Source organism: Paroedura picta, chromosome 9, assembly GCF_049243985.1.
Source record: "Paroedura picta isolate Pp20150507F chromosome 9, Ppicta_v3.0, whole genome shotgun sequence".
NCBI lineage: Eukaryota > Metazoa > Chordata > Lepidosauria > Squamata > Gekkonidae > Paroedura > Paroedura picta.
In genome coordinates, this window is record NC_135377.1 from 4,935,001 (window position 1) to 4,951,277 (window position 16,277).

The window sequence follows — 16,277 nt, forward strand, 5'->3', positions numbered from 1 at the left end:
GTTTGAAGACGTTTTATCACAAGGGACCAAGCCCTATGAAGATAGATTGAGGGACTTGGGAATGTTCAACCTGGAGAAAAGGAGGCTGAGAGGGGACATGATAGCCAGGGGACATGATAGACAGGATGCTGTTCCCGTTGGCTGCAGAGGAGAGGACATGCAGTAATGGGTTTAAACTTCAAGTACAACGATATAGGCTAGATATCAGGAAAAATTTTTTCACAGTCAGAGTAGTTCAGCAGTGGAATAGGCTGCCTAAGGAGGTGGTGAGCTCCCCCTCACTGGCAGTCTTCAAGCAAAGGTTGGATACACACTTTTCTTGGGTGCTTTAGGATGCTTAGGGCTGATCCTGCGTTGAGCAGGGGGTTGGACTAGATGGCCTGTATGGCCCCTTCCAACTCTATGATTCTATGAGGCTGATCCTGCACTGAGTAGGGGGTAGACTAGATGGCCTGTATGGCCCCTTCCAACTCTATGGTTCTATGATTCTATGATTCTAGGATCAGGATTCTGGAATTAGAGCCAGCACACATTTCTGCCGAAATGTGCCGTCGTGCTAATCGGGCTCCTCCTTTGCTGCTCTGTTGTGAAACTAATCTTCTGTTTATCTTTTCTTTCTAATATAGATTTCCAATGGGTCCAGGGAGATGTTTGTGAAGTCCAGTTGATGGTGTATAATCCAATGCCTTTTGAACTTCGCGTGGAAAACATGGTATGTTTAGAATTCATGGCAAATGGAAGTCTCGGTTAGCTGTCAGCCAGATTGGCCTTGCTTTTAATTACCAACCGATTCTACACACCAGAGGGCACTGTGCACAAAATCATGGCATGTTCTCTCCTTCCCCACCCAGCAATAAATTGTCGGATTCTGTGAACCGTCTTTATTGGGTTTTGTGTGTGTGTGTTTCAATAGAGATTTATTTCAACTCTCGCTAAATCGGGACAAAGCTGCGAGCGGTTTCTGTTTGAGATATTTTATTTTGTTGCTTGTGATTTAAACATTATGCCGTTGTATGGATGATGATGATTATTTATTCAGCATGAACATTTTTTTCCCCATCGTTCCGCTCTTATAGCGGCAACCAGGCAAGGTCCAAATTAAAACGCTCAAATTAAAATATCTTCAAAGCCATTAAAGCCAGCACACAGATATATCATAAAAACAAGTTAACTAAGCTAAAAAAGAAAAAGCTTAAACATGCAATCAGTTACACAACACTGAGGAGGAAGGAGGGATCACTGAGGGAATGCCAAGCAAAAAAGTCTCCACCTGCTGGCAGAAGATGGCAACCAAAGGGGACAGGCTGATCTCTCTGAGGAAAGAGTTCTTGCATTTTGGGGCCACTGCTGAGAAGGCCGTCTCATGGGTTGCTACCTGCTTCACCTCAGAAGACGGGGGCACCCTAATAACGCCATTAGTTAAGACACTATGGTTAAACTAAGATTTATAATTATATAACTTGAAGAGTCTGTTCGTTGTGACATCCAAATATTTTACCCTGTCAGGCTGGCATTTGTTACAGAGGATCTTCCAGACCAGGGGGAGTCAACCTGTGGTCCTCCAGATATCCATGGACTATAATTCCCATGAGCCCCTGCCAGCAAACGCTGGCAGGGGCTCATGGGAATTGTAGTCCATGGACATCTGGAGGACCACAGGTTGACTACCCCTGTTCCAGACCACCACAGAGTATCTGGCTTTACCTGATGGCCCTGGCTAGCCCGATCTCATCTGATCTCAAAAACTAACTGGGATCTCAAAAACTAATGGGCCTTAGGAGGGGTCAGTCCTAGTTAGCATTTTAGATGGGCGACACCTGGAAAGTCTTGGGTCAGCAAGCAGATACAGGCATTGGTTTATCACCTCTCTTTGTTTCCACTCTGACCTGGATAGTCCCAGTGAGCACTATCAAGGCAGGTCTTGGAAGCTAAGCAGAGCCAGCCCTGGTTAGAACTCGGAGAGGAGACTGTAAGAAGAAGAGTTGGTTCTTAGATGCTGCTTTTCTCTACCCGAAGGAGCCTCAAAGCGACTTACATTCGCCTTCCCTTTCCTCTCCCCACAACAGACACCCTGTGAGGGAGGAGAGGCTAAGAGAGACCTGATATTACTGAAGAAGTTGATTCTTAAATGCCGCTTTTCTCTATCCGAAGGAGGCTCAAAGCAGCTTACATTCATCTTCCCTTTCCTCTCCCCACAACAGACATCCTGTGAGGTGGGTGAGGCTGAGAGAGTCCTGATATCACTGCTTGGTCAGAACAGCTTTATCAGTGCCATGGTGAGCCCAAGGTCACCCAGCTGTCTGCATGTGGGGGAGCGCAGAACTGAACCCAGCTTACCAGATTAGAAGTCTGCACTCCTGACCACTACACCAAGCTGGCTTTCAAAGAAGTCTAGGGTTGCTTTGCAGAGTCAGGCAATGGAAAACTACTGCAGTTTGTCCTTGTTACTTGAAAACCCCATGAGGGCTTGCCATAAATTGGCAATGACTTGATGGCCCAAAATAAATATAAAAAAATCCACCGAGAGAATGTTGAAATCTGGGCATATTTCTTTTTTCCAGTGACTCTTCTCAAAATGTGATCAAAGGACGATCACTTCAGTTTAGTTATTTTAACTTCTGGGGAAGTTTGAGGCTTGATTTGATGGCCTGTCCCTCTGAAGGTCATAACCTCTTCCACCTTGTATTTTACAGTGCCCTTTGCTGTACTATTTCCCAAATGAATCTCTAGTGTCCTTGATATACATCCCAGAAGTTTCCCATGGCCCTTTTGTGTAACACAATCTACCGCCTTGAAAGCACTGACCTGGAAAAGAAATCAGTCCTGTCGGGAGCATCTCATGTTATAAACCTAGTGGAATGAGCTCCCGGAGGAGATCAGGGCCCTGACGGAGCTAAAACAGTTCTGTAGGGACTGCAAAAAGGGAGCTCTTCCACCAGGCATTTGGTTGAGACCAGGCACAACCAACAACATCTGCAGGGCCCCTGCCCCCCTCCCTCCCAGAAATCCATCAATGTGTTCTGCTCCTGGACCTGTTTGCACTTTTTACACTTTAATAATTATCAGTTAGTAGTATTAATGTCGTGGTTATTCATATGTTATGGGTGGTTTCTTGTATTGTTCATACGTTTCATGTAAACTGCCCTGAGCCTCTGGGGAGGGCGGTATATAAATAGAATGAATGAATGAATGAATGAATGAATGAATGAATGGATGGATGGATGGATGGATGGATGGATGGATGGATGGATGGATGGATGGATGGATGGATGGATGGATGGATGGATGAATGAATGAATGAATGAATGAATGAATGAATGAATGAATGAATGAATGAATGAATGAATGAATGAATGCTATCAATCATCTGGAAGGGAGAGCCAATGGAGGAGGATACGGCGACAGTCCAAATACATCCCAGCATTCCTTAAATGTCCATTCTTCCTTTAGCATTTAGGATCCCAAATTAAAAGTTGTTATGGTCATGATGAAAAGAAGATAAAAGTTCTTATTTTTTGAGAAAGGCGTTGCTTATTTCACGGGGCTTGTGTGGATTTTATTTTTATGCAAATGTTTCGCTGGAGTGGGGGAAAGAAGCCTAAAACGGCGTCTTATTTCCCCTTATTGCACCTGGAATGAAGTTGCAGTTTTATTCTTATAATTGTGTTTTCAAAGGAAATGATTGGTGATGTCATACTTTCATCATAATGATTTCCCTACAGGTTCATACAGCTGAAGCAGATGGGGTTTTTTTGGGGGGAGAATAATACTTTTTTCATAGGCACATAATTCTGTAGAACGAGTTAAACCAGCAAGGAAGTTGTGCCTGAGAATGCTATTTCGTTTTTTTAAATTTCCCTGAAGCATTTAGTCTTGCTTAAAGGAATCAGTTGTGGTTTTATCCTCCTCTCTCTCTTTAGGACACCCTTTTAAAATGCAGTCAGTTATTTCTATCGCTTATTGCTTTGTCACCGACAATTATTTTGTTGTCTTTGCTTTCTTCCGCTGAAGCTTCCTGTGCACTGTACAGCTTAAAAATTGAACATCAGGGATGATTTTGGATCAGTAAAAACCCTAAATATGGCCAAACCGCAACATTTTTTTTTTACTGCTGTAATCTTGCAAGAGAGCCTGCTTGAGGTAGTGGTTAGGAGCTTCTAATCTGGTGAGCCGAGTTTGATTCCTCGCTCCCCCTCATGCAGCCAGCTGGGTGAGCTTGGACTTGCCAGAGAACTGATAAAGCTGTTCTGACCAAGCAGTGATATCGGGGCTCTCTCAGCCTCACCCACCTCACAGGGGGTCTGTTGTGGGGAGAGGAAAGGGAAGGTGACTATAAGCCGCTTTGAGCCTCATTCGTGTAGAGAAACGCAGCATATAAGAACCAACTTTCTTCTTCAGTGATATCAGGGCTCTCTCAGCCTCACCTCAGGAAGTGGTGGGTTCTCCATCTTTGGAGATTTTTAAACAGAGGCTGGAGAGCCATCTGACGGAGAGGCTGATTCTGTGAAGGCTCAAGGGGTGGCAGGTGACAGTGGATGAGAAAAAAGATTGTGAGTGTCCTGCATAGTGCAGGGGGTTGGCCTAGATGACACAGGAGGTCCCTTCCAACTCTATGATTCTAAGCCACTTTGAGACTCCTTCGGGTAGAGAAAAGTGGCATCTGAGAACCAACTCTTCTTCTTCTTCTTATCTGGATACCCCAAGCTAGCCCTGTTGTCTCAGATTTCAAAAGCCAAGCAGGTTGGCTCTGGTTGCTCTTTGGATGGGAGACCACCAAAAGCCTCAGGGTTGCTATGCAGAGGTTGGCATTCAAAGCTTCCTCTGTATTTCTTTTGCCTTTGCCAGGATCCCCCAGGATCGCCTGATCTTGTCAGATCTCAGAAGCTAAGCTGGCTGAGCCCTGGTCCCCATTCATTTCCATTGGAAGGAATTCACTTTGCCGTTTGGAAGTCTTCTTAACAGATCACAGAATCCTAAACTTGGAAGGGGGCGGTACAGGCCATCTAGTGCAACCCCCCATTCAATGCAGGATCAGCCTTGAGCATCCGTGAAAACTGCTAATGAGCTAGAATGCTTGTTGAATTTTTCCAGGGATTCCTTAAAAGAACCTTTAATCTTCTTCCTCATGTTTCATTTTTCCTTTTTAGACAGGTTACTAAGAGAAAGAGATACAGAATAGATAGGGTGGTGCTCTCTCTCTCTCTCTCTCTCTCTCTCTCTCTTTCTTTCTCTCTTTCTTTCTTTCTTTCTCTCTCTCTCTCTCTCTCTCTCTCTCTCTCTCTCTGTCTTTTAAGTGGGCTGCTGGGTGTGATTACAGCTCAGAACTGATCAGAAGCAATGGAAAGTTGGTTAATTCTGAGTTATGCAGAGAACAGACTTGGTAAATAAGCGAGGCTTTGTCCCATAAACTTTTACGGCTCGAAGGTTCGTGTTGTGCTAGGAAGTTATTTTGTTCTGGTTTATCCTGCCCTGAGTTGCCCTGAGCGGAAGGTTAATTTCTTCCCTGTCAGATAGCATGTGAACAATCAGACTGGTTTTCTTCACCCCTCGTTCAGTGGGTCTTGCCTTGCTGCACCCCACCCAATGTTTATCTGTAGAACGTGCTGAGCTGTTTTGAGCTTCCCTGGAAAAGAAAGTTCTTAGCCATGAAATAGGCTGGTACCTGGATGAGGTGTCCCACCAGTGAGAGACTTGACCCCTTGTGACATACCGATATGTTGTTAGTAGCCCTGGGGTTTCTTCACAGCCCTGGAAGGGTTTCCTGAATTGGTGAGAGGTAATTGTTTTATATATATAAAGGGATCCCCTGTGCAAGCACGGAGTCATGTCTGACCCTTGGGGTGATGCCCTCCAGCGTTTTCTTGGCAGACTCAATACGGGGTGGTTTGCCAGTGCCTCCCCCAGTCATTACCAAGCTGGGTACACATTTTACCGACCTCGGAAGGATGGAAATCTGAGTCAACCTTGAGCCGGCTGCTGGGATCGAACTCGCTGTCTGAAGCTCTGACCATGAGGCTGGGAGTTCGATGTCGGCTACCTTACCACCCTGCGTCACAAGAGGCTATATATGGCAAATGACGCATTCTTCACTAAGCAATGAACATGGAAAAAGTTGGTTTGTTTATGTCACTGCAGGTCAGATCCCGGCTTGTTTTCCTTGGTACCCTACCTCCCGTATCAGAACTAGCAACATTCAGCCGAGTCTAATTCTCAGACGTTTGTCTTCCATCTCTCTCAGGGCCTTCTGACAGCTGGAGTTGAGTTTGAATCTCTTCCTGCCGCTCTGTCCCTCCCTGCAGAGTCCGGCCTGTACCCTGTGACGCTTGTGGGTGTTCCTCAGTCGGCAGGGCAGATCTCCATCAATGGTAAAGATTTGTTTATTTGTTCGTTTGTTTATTTATATTTAGCTTTATTGAGTGCCACTCCCGGACGACACGGGCTCTTGGTGGTTTACATAAAAACCAATAAAACAATAAGTAAAATAGTAACAGTAACAGTAATAGTAGTAATAGTAGCAATAATAATAGTAATAATGTTAATAGGCCACCTAATCCCATCTATTCCCTCCCCCCTCACCAGTCCAAACCCAGTACACCAGTGGTCCCCAACCTTTTTCCAGCTGGGGACCGGCGGGGCAACTGCCCCGCCCGTGCAGCACATGCGCACATGCGCCATGCGCAGCCGAAATCGCGCGTGCCGCAGGTTGGGGACCACTGCAGTACACAACCACCTGCTACCCTTGGGAGAGGCCTCTCCTGCCTGGATGGAGGACCGCTAGGGGCATCTGGCGGAGGGACCCAAATCTTCCTTAGCCCGGCCTCAACCAAATGCCTGGCAGAAGAGCTCCATCTTGCAGCCCCTGTGGAGCCTTGATAGCTCCATCTGGGCCCTCAGCTCTTCCGGGAGCTCATTCCCCCAGCTTTTGCTGTTGTCTAATGTTTCCTGAAGAGTGAAAGCTGTCCATTTTGAAGACCCCGTACGGATGTTATGTGTTTCCTGCATAACCAGCTCCCCCTCCCCCTTCCCCCCAAAATGTTCCCTAACTATTGTTTTCTTCCCTGTGATTCTGGCTAGCAACAGGAGGTGCCTGTAAAGGGGGGAAAGCAGCAATAAATTGCCCACTATGCCTTTTTATTACTTCCTCTTAAAACTGTACATAATATTCCTTCAAGTCGAGACTGTGGAAATTGATTTATAGAATATTGAGCTAAACTAATTGCCTATGAAATTTAAATGAAAGGGCTTCTTTTGTAGAAAAAGAAAAAGAAAAAGAGAAGAAATCCCGCTCTTCTCTAAAGCTGTTGAATATCAATCGAAATGATAAAACCAAGAGGCTTATTCTCCCCTCCACCCTGACGAGGATTAATTTTAATGTTGTTTTTAACTAGTTTGTTTTCCCGCAAGTAAGTTAGGAGTCTGTAGAGTACAGTCCTTTGCTGGGACTCTTGGACAGGGGAAGGCATTTTTTTTCCATGAGAGATTAAGCCCCTTGTTCTAAGAAGCACAGGAGGGTAATTGTAAGCCGCCTCGAGACATTTTCAGATAGTAAAAAAGCAGGGGTACAAAAAAACAGCTCCTCCTCCTCCTCCTCCTCCTCCTCCTCCTCCTCCTTCTTCTTCTTCTTCTCCTTCTTCTTCAAGCAGCAGCTGGACAGATGTGTATCCTGGATGCTTTCAGCTAATCCTGCACGGAGCAGGTGATGGGACTAGATGGCCTGTCATAAAAATAAATAAAGAGCCACAATTGTTTCTTACATGTCCGTTTACCTGTGTTCTCAGAAGTTGCTAGCCTAGCTACTTTTATCCACTGATTTCCACAAAATGTCAAATTACATCATCCAGATCTTGGAAGACGCCCTCTCATCTCTCTTGCTGGCAGGTTATCATACTTCGGTCTTTGGAGTCTTCAGTGACTGCCTTTTGGACAAATTACCAGGCATAAAAACGAACGGCTGCACAGTGGAAGTCATTCCAGCTTTACCCAGATTGCAGATTAGCACCTCACTGCCAAGGTAAGAAACTTGGAATTTTAATTCAGGTTGGTAGCTCTTTTAGTTTGCAATAAAAGAGCAAGATTACCGGTATTTTTCAGATATTATGTAAGCCGATTACAGTTTCTCTGAATTAATCAGCTACTGGTATAGCTGAGTCTGAATAAAAGCTGGGTTTTTTTCAGGGCTTTTGTTTGGGGATATTCATCTCTACCGATAAGCTGGGGTGGTGGGAGCTAAGAGCTCTCTCTGTCCCAGCTGAACCTCTCAAGTGCGCATGTGCTGGGGAAAGACCTCCTTGCCACACACAGTGGTGGGTTCTCCATCTTTGGAAAATTTTAAACAGAGGCTGGAGAGCCATCGGACGGAGAGGCTGATTCTGTGAAGGCTCAAGGGGGTGGCAGGTGACAGTGGGTGAGCGAGAGGGTTGTGAGTGTCCTGCATAGTGCAGGGGGTTGGACTAGATGACCCAGGAGGTCCCTTCCAACTCTATGATTCTATGAGATTCTGAGGATAGCTTCTGCAGTGGCATGGTTTGAAACACCCACAGGAGAAACCCCCCCAGACATGTCGGCTGGTACAGTGGGAACTCCCAGCTCCATGCTGGCTCAGCTCTGCTGGGGCTGACTCCTGTCACTTGCAGCTCAGTTTAAGGTGAGTTGCAAGTGACAGGAGTCAGCCTAAAATCATCCAAGGTGGCACAGCCGATCTTCTAAGGCAGGGGATGGTCAAACTGCGGCCCTCCAGATGTCCGTGGACTACAATTCCCATGAGCCCCTGCCAGCATTCGCTGGCAGGGGCTCCTGGGAATTGTAGTCCATGGACATCTGGAGGGCCGCAATTTGACTACCCCTGCCCTAAGGTCTGCATGTAAAGGGGTTAGAACAGCAGACAGCGTCTCCTGCAGTGTGGTTTAACCTGTGTTGTAGGAGAAGTCAAGTCAGTCTCAAGGTTGGGCTGGCTTTCAAAAAAATTTTTTTTTCTCGCGTCTATTGAATCTCCCCAAATTTGGGATTTCTGAAAAATTCCAGATCCAAATAACCATATTGGAGCTTGGACTTAGGATTTTTCGTACGTGCTCATTTCCCCCCCCACCCAGGCCTAATAGACCAGCACCCCCCTCCCCCCAAAAAAGAAAACTAAAATGATTGGGGGGGGCATATCCCTAGTCACACGTTCAAAGCCAAGAAGATTTCGAGGGCTTAAGTTTTTGAGATCCAAAGCTCCTGGACTCAATTTTTTTAGAAGAGGGCAGTACAGCCAGGTTTTTATTGGGTAAGAATACATTTTTAAAAACTTTATTTTTATAGTCTGCCCTTCCTGAACACTCAGGGCAGGTCGTAACATGAATTAACATTCAATAAAAATATAAAATAAAATATAAAATCATGTAACAATTCAGTGCTGTTTGTATTTCAGAAGCCCCTAGCTAGTTTAGGTGGTGGTGGTGGTGGTAGGGGCAGTCAGATCTTTAAAGATGGTCCATCAGGGCCTCCACCATAAGGCCTCGTGGAACAGCTGTGTCCTGCAGGCCCTGCAGAACTAGTGAAGATCCCACAGGGCCCTGATCTCTCTTGGCAGTCTTCCACCCGGCCGGGGCCATGGGTGAAAAAGCCCTGGCCCTAGTTAAGGCCAGTCTCACCACCTTGGGCTGGGAGATCCTGAGCAGGTTTTGATCAGATGACCTTAATGACCCTTGGGGAATGGAGTGGAAAAGTAGTGAAAAAGAAGTGAGCCACCAAGACTGAAAGATACAGTGGGCAGAGGTCAGATACAGTGGGCAGTGGGTGCTGAACGTGTCATTCACTTGAATCTCACTTGCATCTATAAAGGTCTGCTCACACCCTGCAGCCGTCCTCGGGAGATGAAATCAGCACCAACGTCTCAGTCCAGCTCTACAATGGAGAGACCCAACAACTGGTCATCAAACTAGAAAACATTGGGACGGAACCTCTGGAGAAGCTGGAGGTAACATCGAAAACGGTCAACGCAAAAGGTACGGCGGTGGCCTCTACGGGGATTGCGCTAAGAAAATGAAATAATAAGATATCCCGGATATCCCTCAGGCACATTGCCGTGTGCCATTATTACAGAGTTTTAAAATGCTCCACACAGGAAGATAAGGGAATAATCTGCTGGGCATCCACAGGGGTCGAAGTTTTAGGCAGGGAAGAGATAGGTTTTAGGTGTTAATTTTCGGGGGCTCAGCCATAGGCCTGGTGGAACGGCTCTGTCTTGCAGGCCCTGTAGAACTTTCCGGTCCCGCAGGGCCCTGATCCCTCCGGACAGAGTATTCCACAAGGCCAGGGCTGAAAAAGGCTGGTTGAGGCCAATTTAATCTCTTTGAGGCCGAGAGTCCTGAGCAAATTCTGCTCGCTAGAGTCTTTGGGGAGCTTTAGTGGAAGAGGCAGTTCCACAGGTACAAAGGTCTCAGGCTGTTTGGGGCTTTGAAGGTGAGAACCAGATCCTTGAGCCTGATTTGGTCGTCAATCTGGAGCCGGTGCAGTTGGGAGAGCACATTAATTAATAAGCAAATCTTGGAGATTTGGTAAAAAGACAAACTAGAAAGATCTATTTTGAAAAGCACCTGAGAATGGCAGCTGCTTAGTTCTATAAATATCAGAATAAAATACTGAAAATGAGCTGCAGCAATATCACAATGAGAGAATTCAGTAGGGTTTCTAGTTGGAGCATGCAACCGAATATGATGGACCTTAGTTTGTAATTAAGCAGATTGTCACAACTCGACACAATTGCCTAGAGTGGAAAAGGAAAGGTAGTCTTTATTGGGAATATCCACACAGCAGAGCAGAACAGGCAGAGTTCACATAGGGGAGGCCTTTGATTTTTTATTTTTAAGGTGCGAACTCTCGAGACATTCTTCCCCGGGTGGGGTATAGTCCACAGCTGGCTCTTTTGTCCCCTCTTTGTGAGCTCAGGACACTGATAAGACCAAGTTCCCAGTGGGAGGAGAATAGGCAGATGTGCTTGCTGGTTGCAAACACAGATGAGGGGCAACCAAGAGAGTGGAGGTGTGTGTGTGGGGGAATTGAGGAAGGAGTTAGAGCGACCCAACTGAGCCCTAAGCCAACCTTCCAGAGCTACCCTGGACACTGGATATGACTCAGATTCCTGTTTTATTAAAGAGAACTCCCATCAAGGTTTACCTTTTCCAGTTGGTGCTTGCGTTGCCAATTTGTTTAAAAAAAAACCCCAACGACATTGGTCATTCTGCCAGAAATATTTGATTGTCTTTATTGTGTCACCTTCTAAGGATTGTATTTTGATGTGTGTGTGTGTCTTGTGGGAAACATTTCTTCTAATTAATTCCCAATGATTAAGTCAATATGTGGGTGTGCTCTAGTAATAAATAATGCATCTCTAGTGCGCTCTTACAGAGAAGCTCAAGTCTGCTGGGCAAGTTTAGACACAAAATGTGTCATTGTTTATATCTGAACAGTTTTGTGGGAACCGCTGATACACTTAGTGGTTTGAGCAAGTGCAAAAATAGAAAATTGTTTTCGCTATTTGCACATCTGGCCATGGTGATGATGGTGAAAATTCTTGCTCTGATAGATGCTTAGCTTTTACATTTTTTTTTTTTTACTTCCAAGAGTTTTCTTGCTCTTGTGGCTAAAATAAAACGGGAAATAACTTGATTGGGATGACAGAGAATCACGGAACTTTTGTCTCGATTACTCTCCCCCCTCTACCACTAACAACCTTTGGTCACACTGTCGCTGTTTCTGTCACCTCCCATTAGGGATGCTGGGGCAGGGGGAAACCCCACTTTGACACCTCTCCCTACTTTAGGGGTTTAAAAAAGTGGGGGGAACCCCCCCCAGCTGAAACTCACGGCACCACTGTTTCTGGCTCCATTGCCATCATTGTATGCACTGACTCCCCCCCCCCCCCCAAAATACTTGCAGAGGCAGCTACCAGCTCTGCGGTTTTCTGGTATCTGTGGGGAGCAGCAGTGCATGGTGTCTGCAACAGAGCCACTAATGTTGGCTCAGTGAGTTTCGGGGTGCGGGGGAGCGGGTGCGAGGCACGGCACTCGCTCTGGTTTTGCAGCAAAACTCAATCATAGTTTTGCCCAAAAGCCAGAGCATCTCTTCGAACATGCTGATATCATTTCTGTGTAATGTCAGCACATTGGGGAACTCCTGGCCATGCCCCCAAATTTCACCCCAACCCTCCGCTGCTAACCTGCTTCCACCTGGCAACCCTACCTCCAACCCATTGCGGTTTATGGCATCATTCATTCATTCATTCATTCATTCATTCATTCATTCATTCATTCATTCATTCATTCATTCATTAGATTTTTATACCGCCCTTCCCTACGGCTCAGGGCGGTTCACGTAAAACGTTGCAGGGGTGATACATAGAACAGTCTAAATATATAACACAGTCATAAAATAAGGTATCAACAATACTGTAACAGTGGCTTCAAATAGAATGATAGGCAAACTCCCCAGGGAGGTCAGCCTGCTTCAGGCTGAGTCGGGACCAGTGGGACCATGTTGTTGGGTCGGTCGGACTCTAGCAAATACTTAGAGTATGCCTTCCTGATGTCCTTGTAATATCTGCCTTTTCTCAGGCGGTTCTTGCTGTCGGCCGCAGTCCGTATTAGTTACATGACTCCCAGATGGATAAGCCCACAGTCAAGCCCAGAGAGGTGCTTAGAAGCCTACAGCTTCTTACACTGTCATGGGATTTTCCTAATGCTTTCCTCTGGGTTAGATAGACTTGCCCTGCTTTACAGTTTGAGAATACCAAGTAGATAGTTCAGCGACTGCCTATGGGGGAGATTTGCATCCTTGATCTCTTAGGTAGAGGTCTGATTCGCTAACATAAAGCAGTTAGATTTGCAATGCACTTCCCAAAAACTGAGAGCACAGGTTTCATGCTGGTTGTGATGTGATGGGAAGAAAAACAAAATCTCCTCCTTTATAATCTTATTTTTGGATTTTTGGGAAATGCGGACATATTTTTGCTTAACAGTCTACAGCAGGGGTAGTCAAACTGCGGCCCTCCAGATGTCCATGGACTACAATTCCCAGGAGCCCCTGCCAGCATTCGCTGGCAGGGGCTTCTGGGAATTGTAGTCCATGGACATCTGGAGGGCCGCAGTTTGACTACCCCTGGTCTACAGCATTCATCTGCTTTGGTCATGGAGAACCCCACAGTAAAATCCAACATTTTATATCCCAAATTGGGTTGGGGGGGGGGAGGAACCCCTTTGCAGAAAGAATTGTCTTGTTTTCTGCTATGACACCAAGTAGCTGTTAATTTATTTCTACTTGCACCTGACTTGCAAATGTTGATTTTTTTTTATGCAGGAAAGCTGTTTGGTGATTTCCTGAGCTGGAACCTAGAAGACACGCTTTCCCAGTTCCCCTTGAAACCAGGGAAAATTGCTACGTTTACGGTGAACGTTAAAGTGAAGCTTGACTTCTCCTGCCAGGAAAATCTCCTTCAGGACCTCAATGATGGTGAGTTTTGGATCCTGTGTCTGAGATGAAGAGCAGCGCTTTTCTTTTGAGCAAGCAATTGCTGTCAGGCTCAGTTAATCGCCTTCCAAAATTGAAGGGGGTGGAGCATCACTGTTAGCATGCCCCCCCAGGGATAAGCACCAACACAATGGAAAAAAAGAAGCAGTAGTTGATCTGAGTTCACCTGTAGCTCTCTCATTCCTGAATATAATGTTTGATAGCAAGTTGGGTAGTGAATTTCACACTGGTGCATTTAGTAGGAACAGGTGGTCACAACTTCTAGCATGTAAATCCATCGGCATTTAGGTTAGGGGTCCCTGTCCTTTGGAATTTGGAAACAGGGCGGTGGGCACAACAGCAAAATGGCTGCCTCAAAAGGCGGAGCCAACCACACAATATCAGGAAATGAGGTCATGTATGACATGAATAGTAATGCTTCAACTTTTCCGGCAGATCTTCTCTTTGATGGGGTGCCTTTAAAATGAGCATGCCGTCTAAAAATATTTTCTTGTCTACCATTGTACAGTGGAGATCCTTGTGTTTTGGTAGCTGCTGCCACCCAAGTAAGTTTTAAAAAATAGTATAAAAATCTGCTCTGGAAATCGGATCTCCAGTGGCCAGGTACAAGCCCTGCTGGGCACAAGGCCCACCCGACCTGGGTCACTTCCAAAACCACTGGGAGGCCACCAAGAACGATTTTGGTGGAGCACGGTGGTGCCCAGAGGCAGAAATCTAATTGGAATCACCACGGGTGGCCAAGTAGCTGTGAGTTCCTGCATTGTGCAGGGGGTGGGACTAGATGTCCGCAGGGGGGGTGGGGGAGAGGGAGCATTTCCCAAAGGCCTGGAAAGCACACCCAAGGCCTTGCAGAAGTCCTGGGTGTGCTTGCCAGGCCCTCAGAAAGTCATCCGGCTGTGGAGGTGGGGTGGGTGAGAGGGAATGATTCCTGGGGGGCTGACAAGCACGCCCGGGCCTTGCAGAAGTACCGGGTGTGCTTGCCAGGCCCCCAGGAAGCACTCCCTCTCCCCACCACCCACCCTCACCATCAGCGCTTCCCGGCGGCCTGGAAAGTGGCCAGGAGGCTGACGGGGAGGACCCTTTCAAAGCCCGTTCTTATGAACGGGCTTTGAAGCTAGTAATATATATATTGATAGTTTCAGGTGGGTAGTCATATTGGCTTGCTTGTAGAAGAGAGGGTTTTGAGCCCACCTGCACCTTAAAGACCAACAAGATTTTCTATGGTGTAAGCCAGACTTTCTCAACCAGGTTTGTATGAATTCCTGAAGTTTTTTGATGGCCCTGGAAGGGTTTCCTGAATAGGTGGAAGTTAAATTATTTTTTAAATGTGTTAAACATTATTGGGCAACATGACCATATATGGCCAGTGTTGGGCCTGGAGGGGAGGGGAAGGGGAGGGGAGGGGCCCCAGGTGGGCATGTCTACAGCTATGCTTCAAAACCATATTCTGCACGATCACGCCTCTTCTGGGGTTTCTCAAAGCCTGAAGAATGTTTCAGGGGTTTCTCAATGATGAAATGTTGAGAAAGGATGGGATAAGCTTTTGAGAGTCAAAGTTGTATTTGTCAGACACACATCTGACAATAGGAACTTGGATTCTTGGAAGCCTGTATGGTTAGGGTTAGGGAAATCTTTGAGACCAGAGGTACCGATAAGACCAACAAAGTTTTATTCAAGGTGTACGCTTTCGTGTGCATTCATACTTCTTCAGTGTGCACCCAAAAGCTTATACGACGAAGAAAACTTCATTGGTCTTTAAAGGTGCAACTGGAATCAAACTTGTTTCTGCAGTGAGATAGAGAGCCAGTTTGGTGTAGTGGTTAGGAGTGCGGACTTCTAATCTGGCATGCCAGGTTCGATTCTGCACTCCCCCACATACAGCCAGCTGGGTGACCTTTGGCTCGCCATGGCACTGATAAAACTGTTCTGACCGATCAGTAATATCAGGGCTCTCTCAGCCTCACCCACCCCACAGGGTGTCTGTTGTGGGGAGAGGAAAGGGAAGGCGGCTGTAAGCCGCTTTGAGCCTCCTTCTTGTAGGGAAAAGCGGCATATAAGAACCAACTCTTCTTCTTCTTCTAGTGTCAGGCCTACATGGCTACCCATCTGAACCTGAAAAATCTCATTGGTCTTTCAGGTGTTACTGGGCTTGAATCTTGTTCCTCTGTGATGCATATCCTATATTACCTTCCATGGAATAAACATGACCTACACTACTGATTTATTTTGCCAAGTTTTTTTTTTTTTAAGTGGTTTGAGAAGTTACTCCTGTTCAGCGACCTACTTCTGTGTCCCAGTAAAATAAGGGCATGTGCGGGAGGGAGGGGTGGGGGAACCCTGTTTTCCCCCCTCAACATTTCCCGGAATGTAATTGAAAATTGGTATTGTGCAGCATTTCATGAATATGGCAGTTTTAATAATACAACGGAAAGTACTGTGTGTATCACTTATTTAGAAGTTACAGGAACGAGTTCTGTTAATACTACCAAAAATTATTTGGGCAAAAATCCTGTTAAAAATTGATAAAGGCCTAATGATTTCATATTTTAATTAACTCTCACAGCATTAAGTACATAATATTCTTGGCTTCGCAATGCATATTATCAATTATTTAATTGTAAGCAATTTTTAAGCATCGGTAAAGCTATTTTCAAAGGGTTTGCTTGAAGGAGCGTCAGCAGAAATCATCTGTCTTCTACTGTGACTGTCCAAGACGATAAAAGTTTAGGATGTAGGAAGGTCACAAGGGGATGCATGTTGCTGCTTATGGG

General features: G+C 46.0%; 1 protein-coding gene across 3 annotated transcripts in view; it reads left to right on the plus strand.

Annotated features, from left to right (window-relative positions):
* Positions 1 to 16,277, plus strand: part of TRAPPC9 (trafficking protein particle complex subunit 9) — a 350,271-nt gene that overhangs the window by 35,696 nt on the left and 298,298 nt on the right. For all 3 annotated transcript variants that reach the window (XM_077351413.1, XM_077351414.1, XM_077351412.1), the window contains exons 12-16: positions 627 to 712; positions 6,239 to 6,365; positions 7,879 to 8,011; positions 9,823 to 9,986; positions 13,336 to 13,488. In XM_077351413.1, the coding sequence (XP_077207528.1) occupies positions 627 to 712; positions 6,239 to 6,365; positions 7,879 to 8,011; positions 9,823 to 9,986; positions 13,336 to 13,488 (663 nt within the window). The remainder of the gene's footprint in view (positions 1 to 626; positions 713 to 6,238; positions 6,366 to 7,878; positions 8,012 to 9,822; positions 9,987 to 13,335; positions 13,489 to 16,277) is intronic.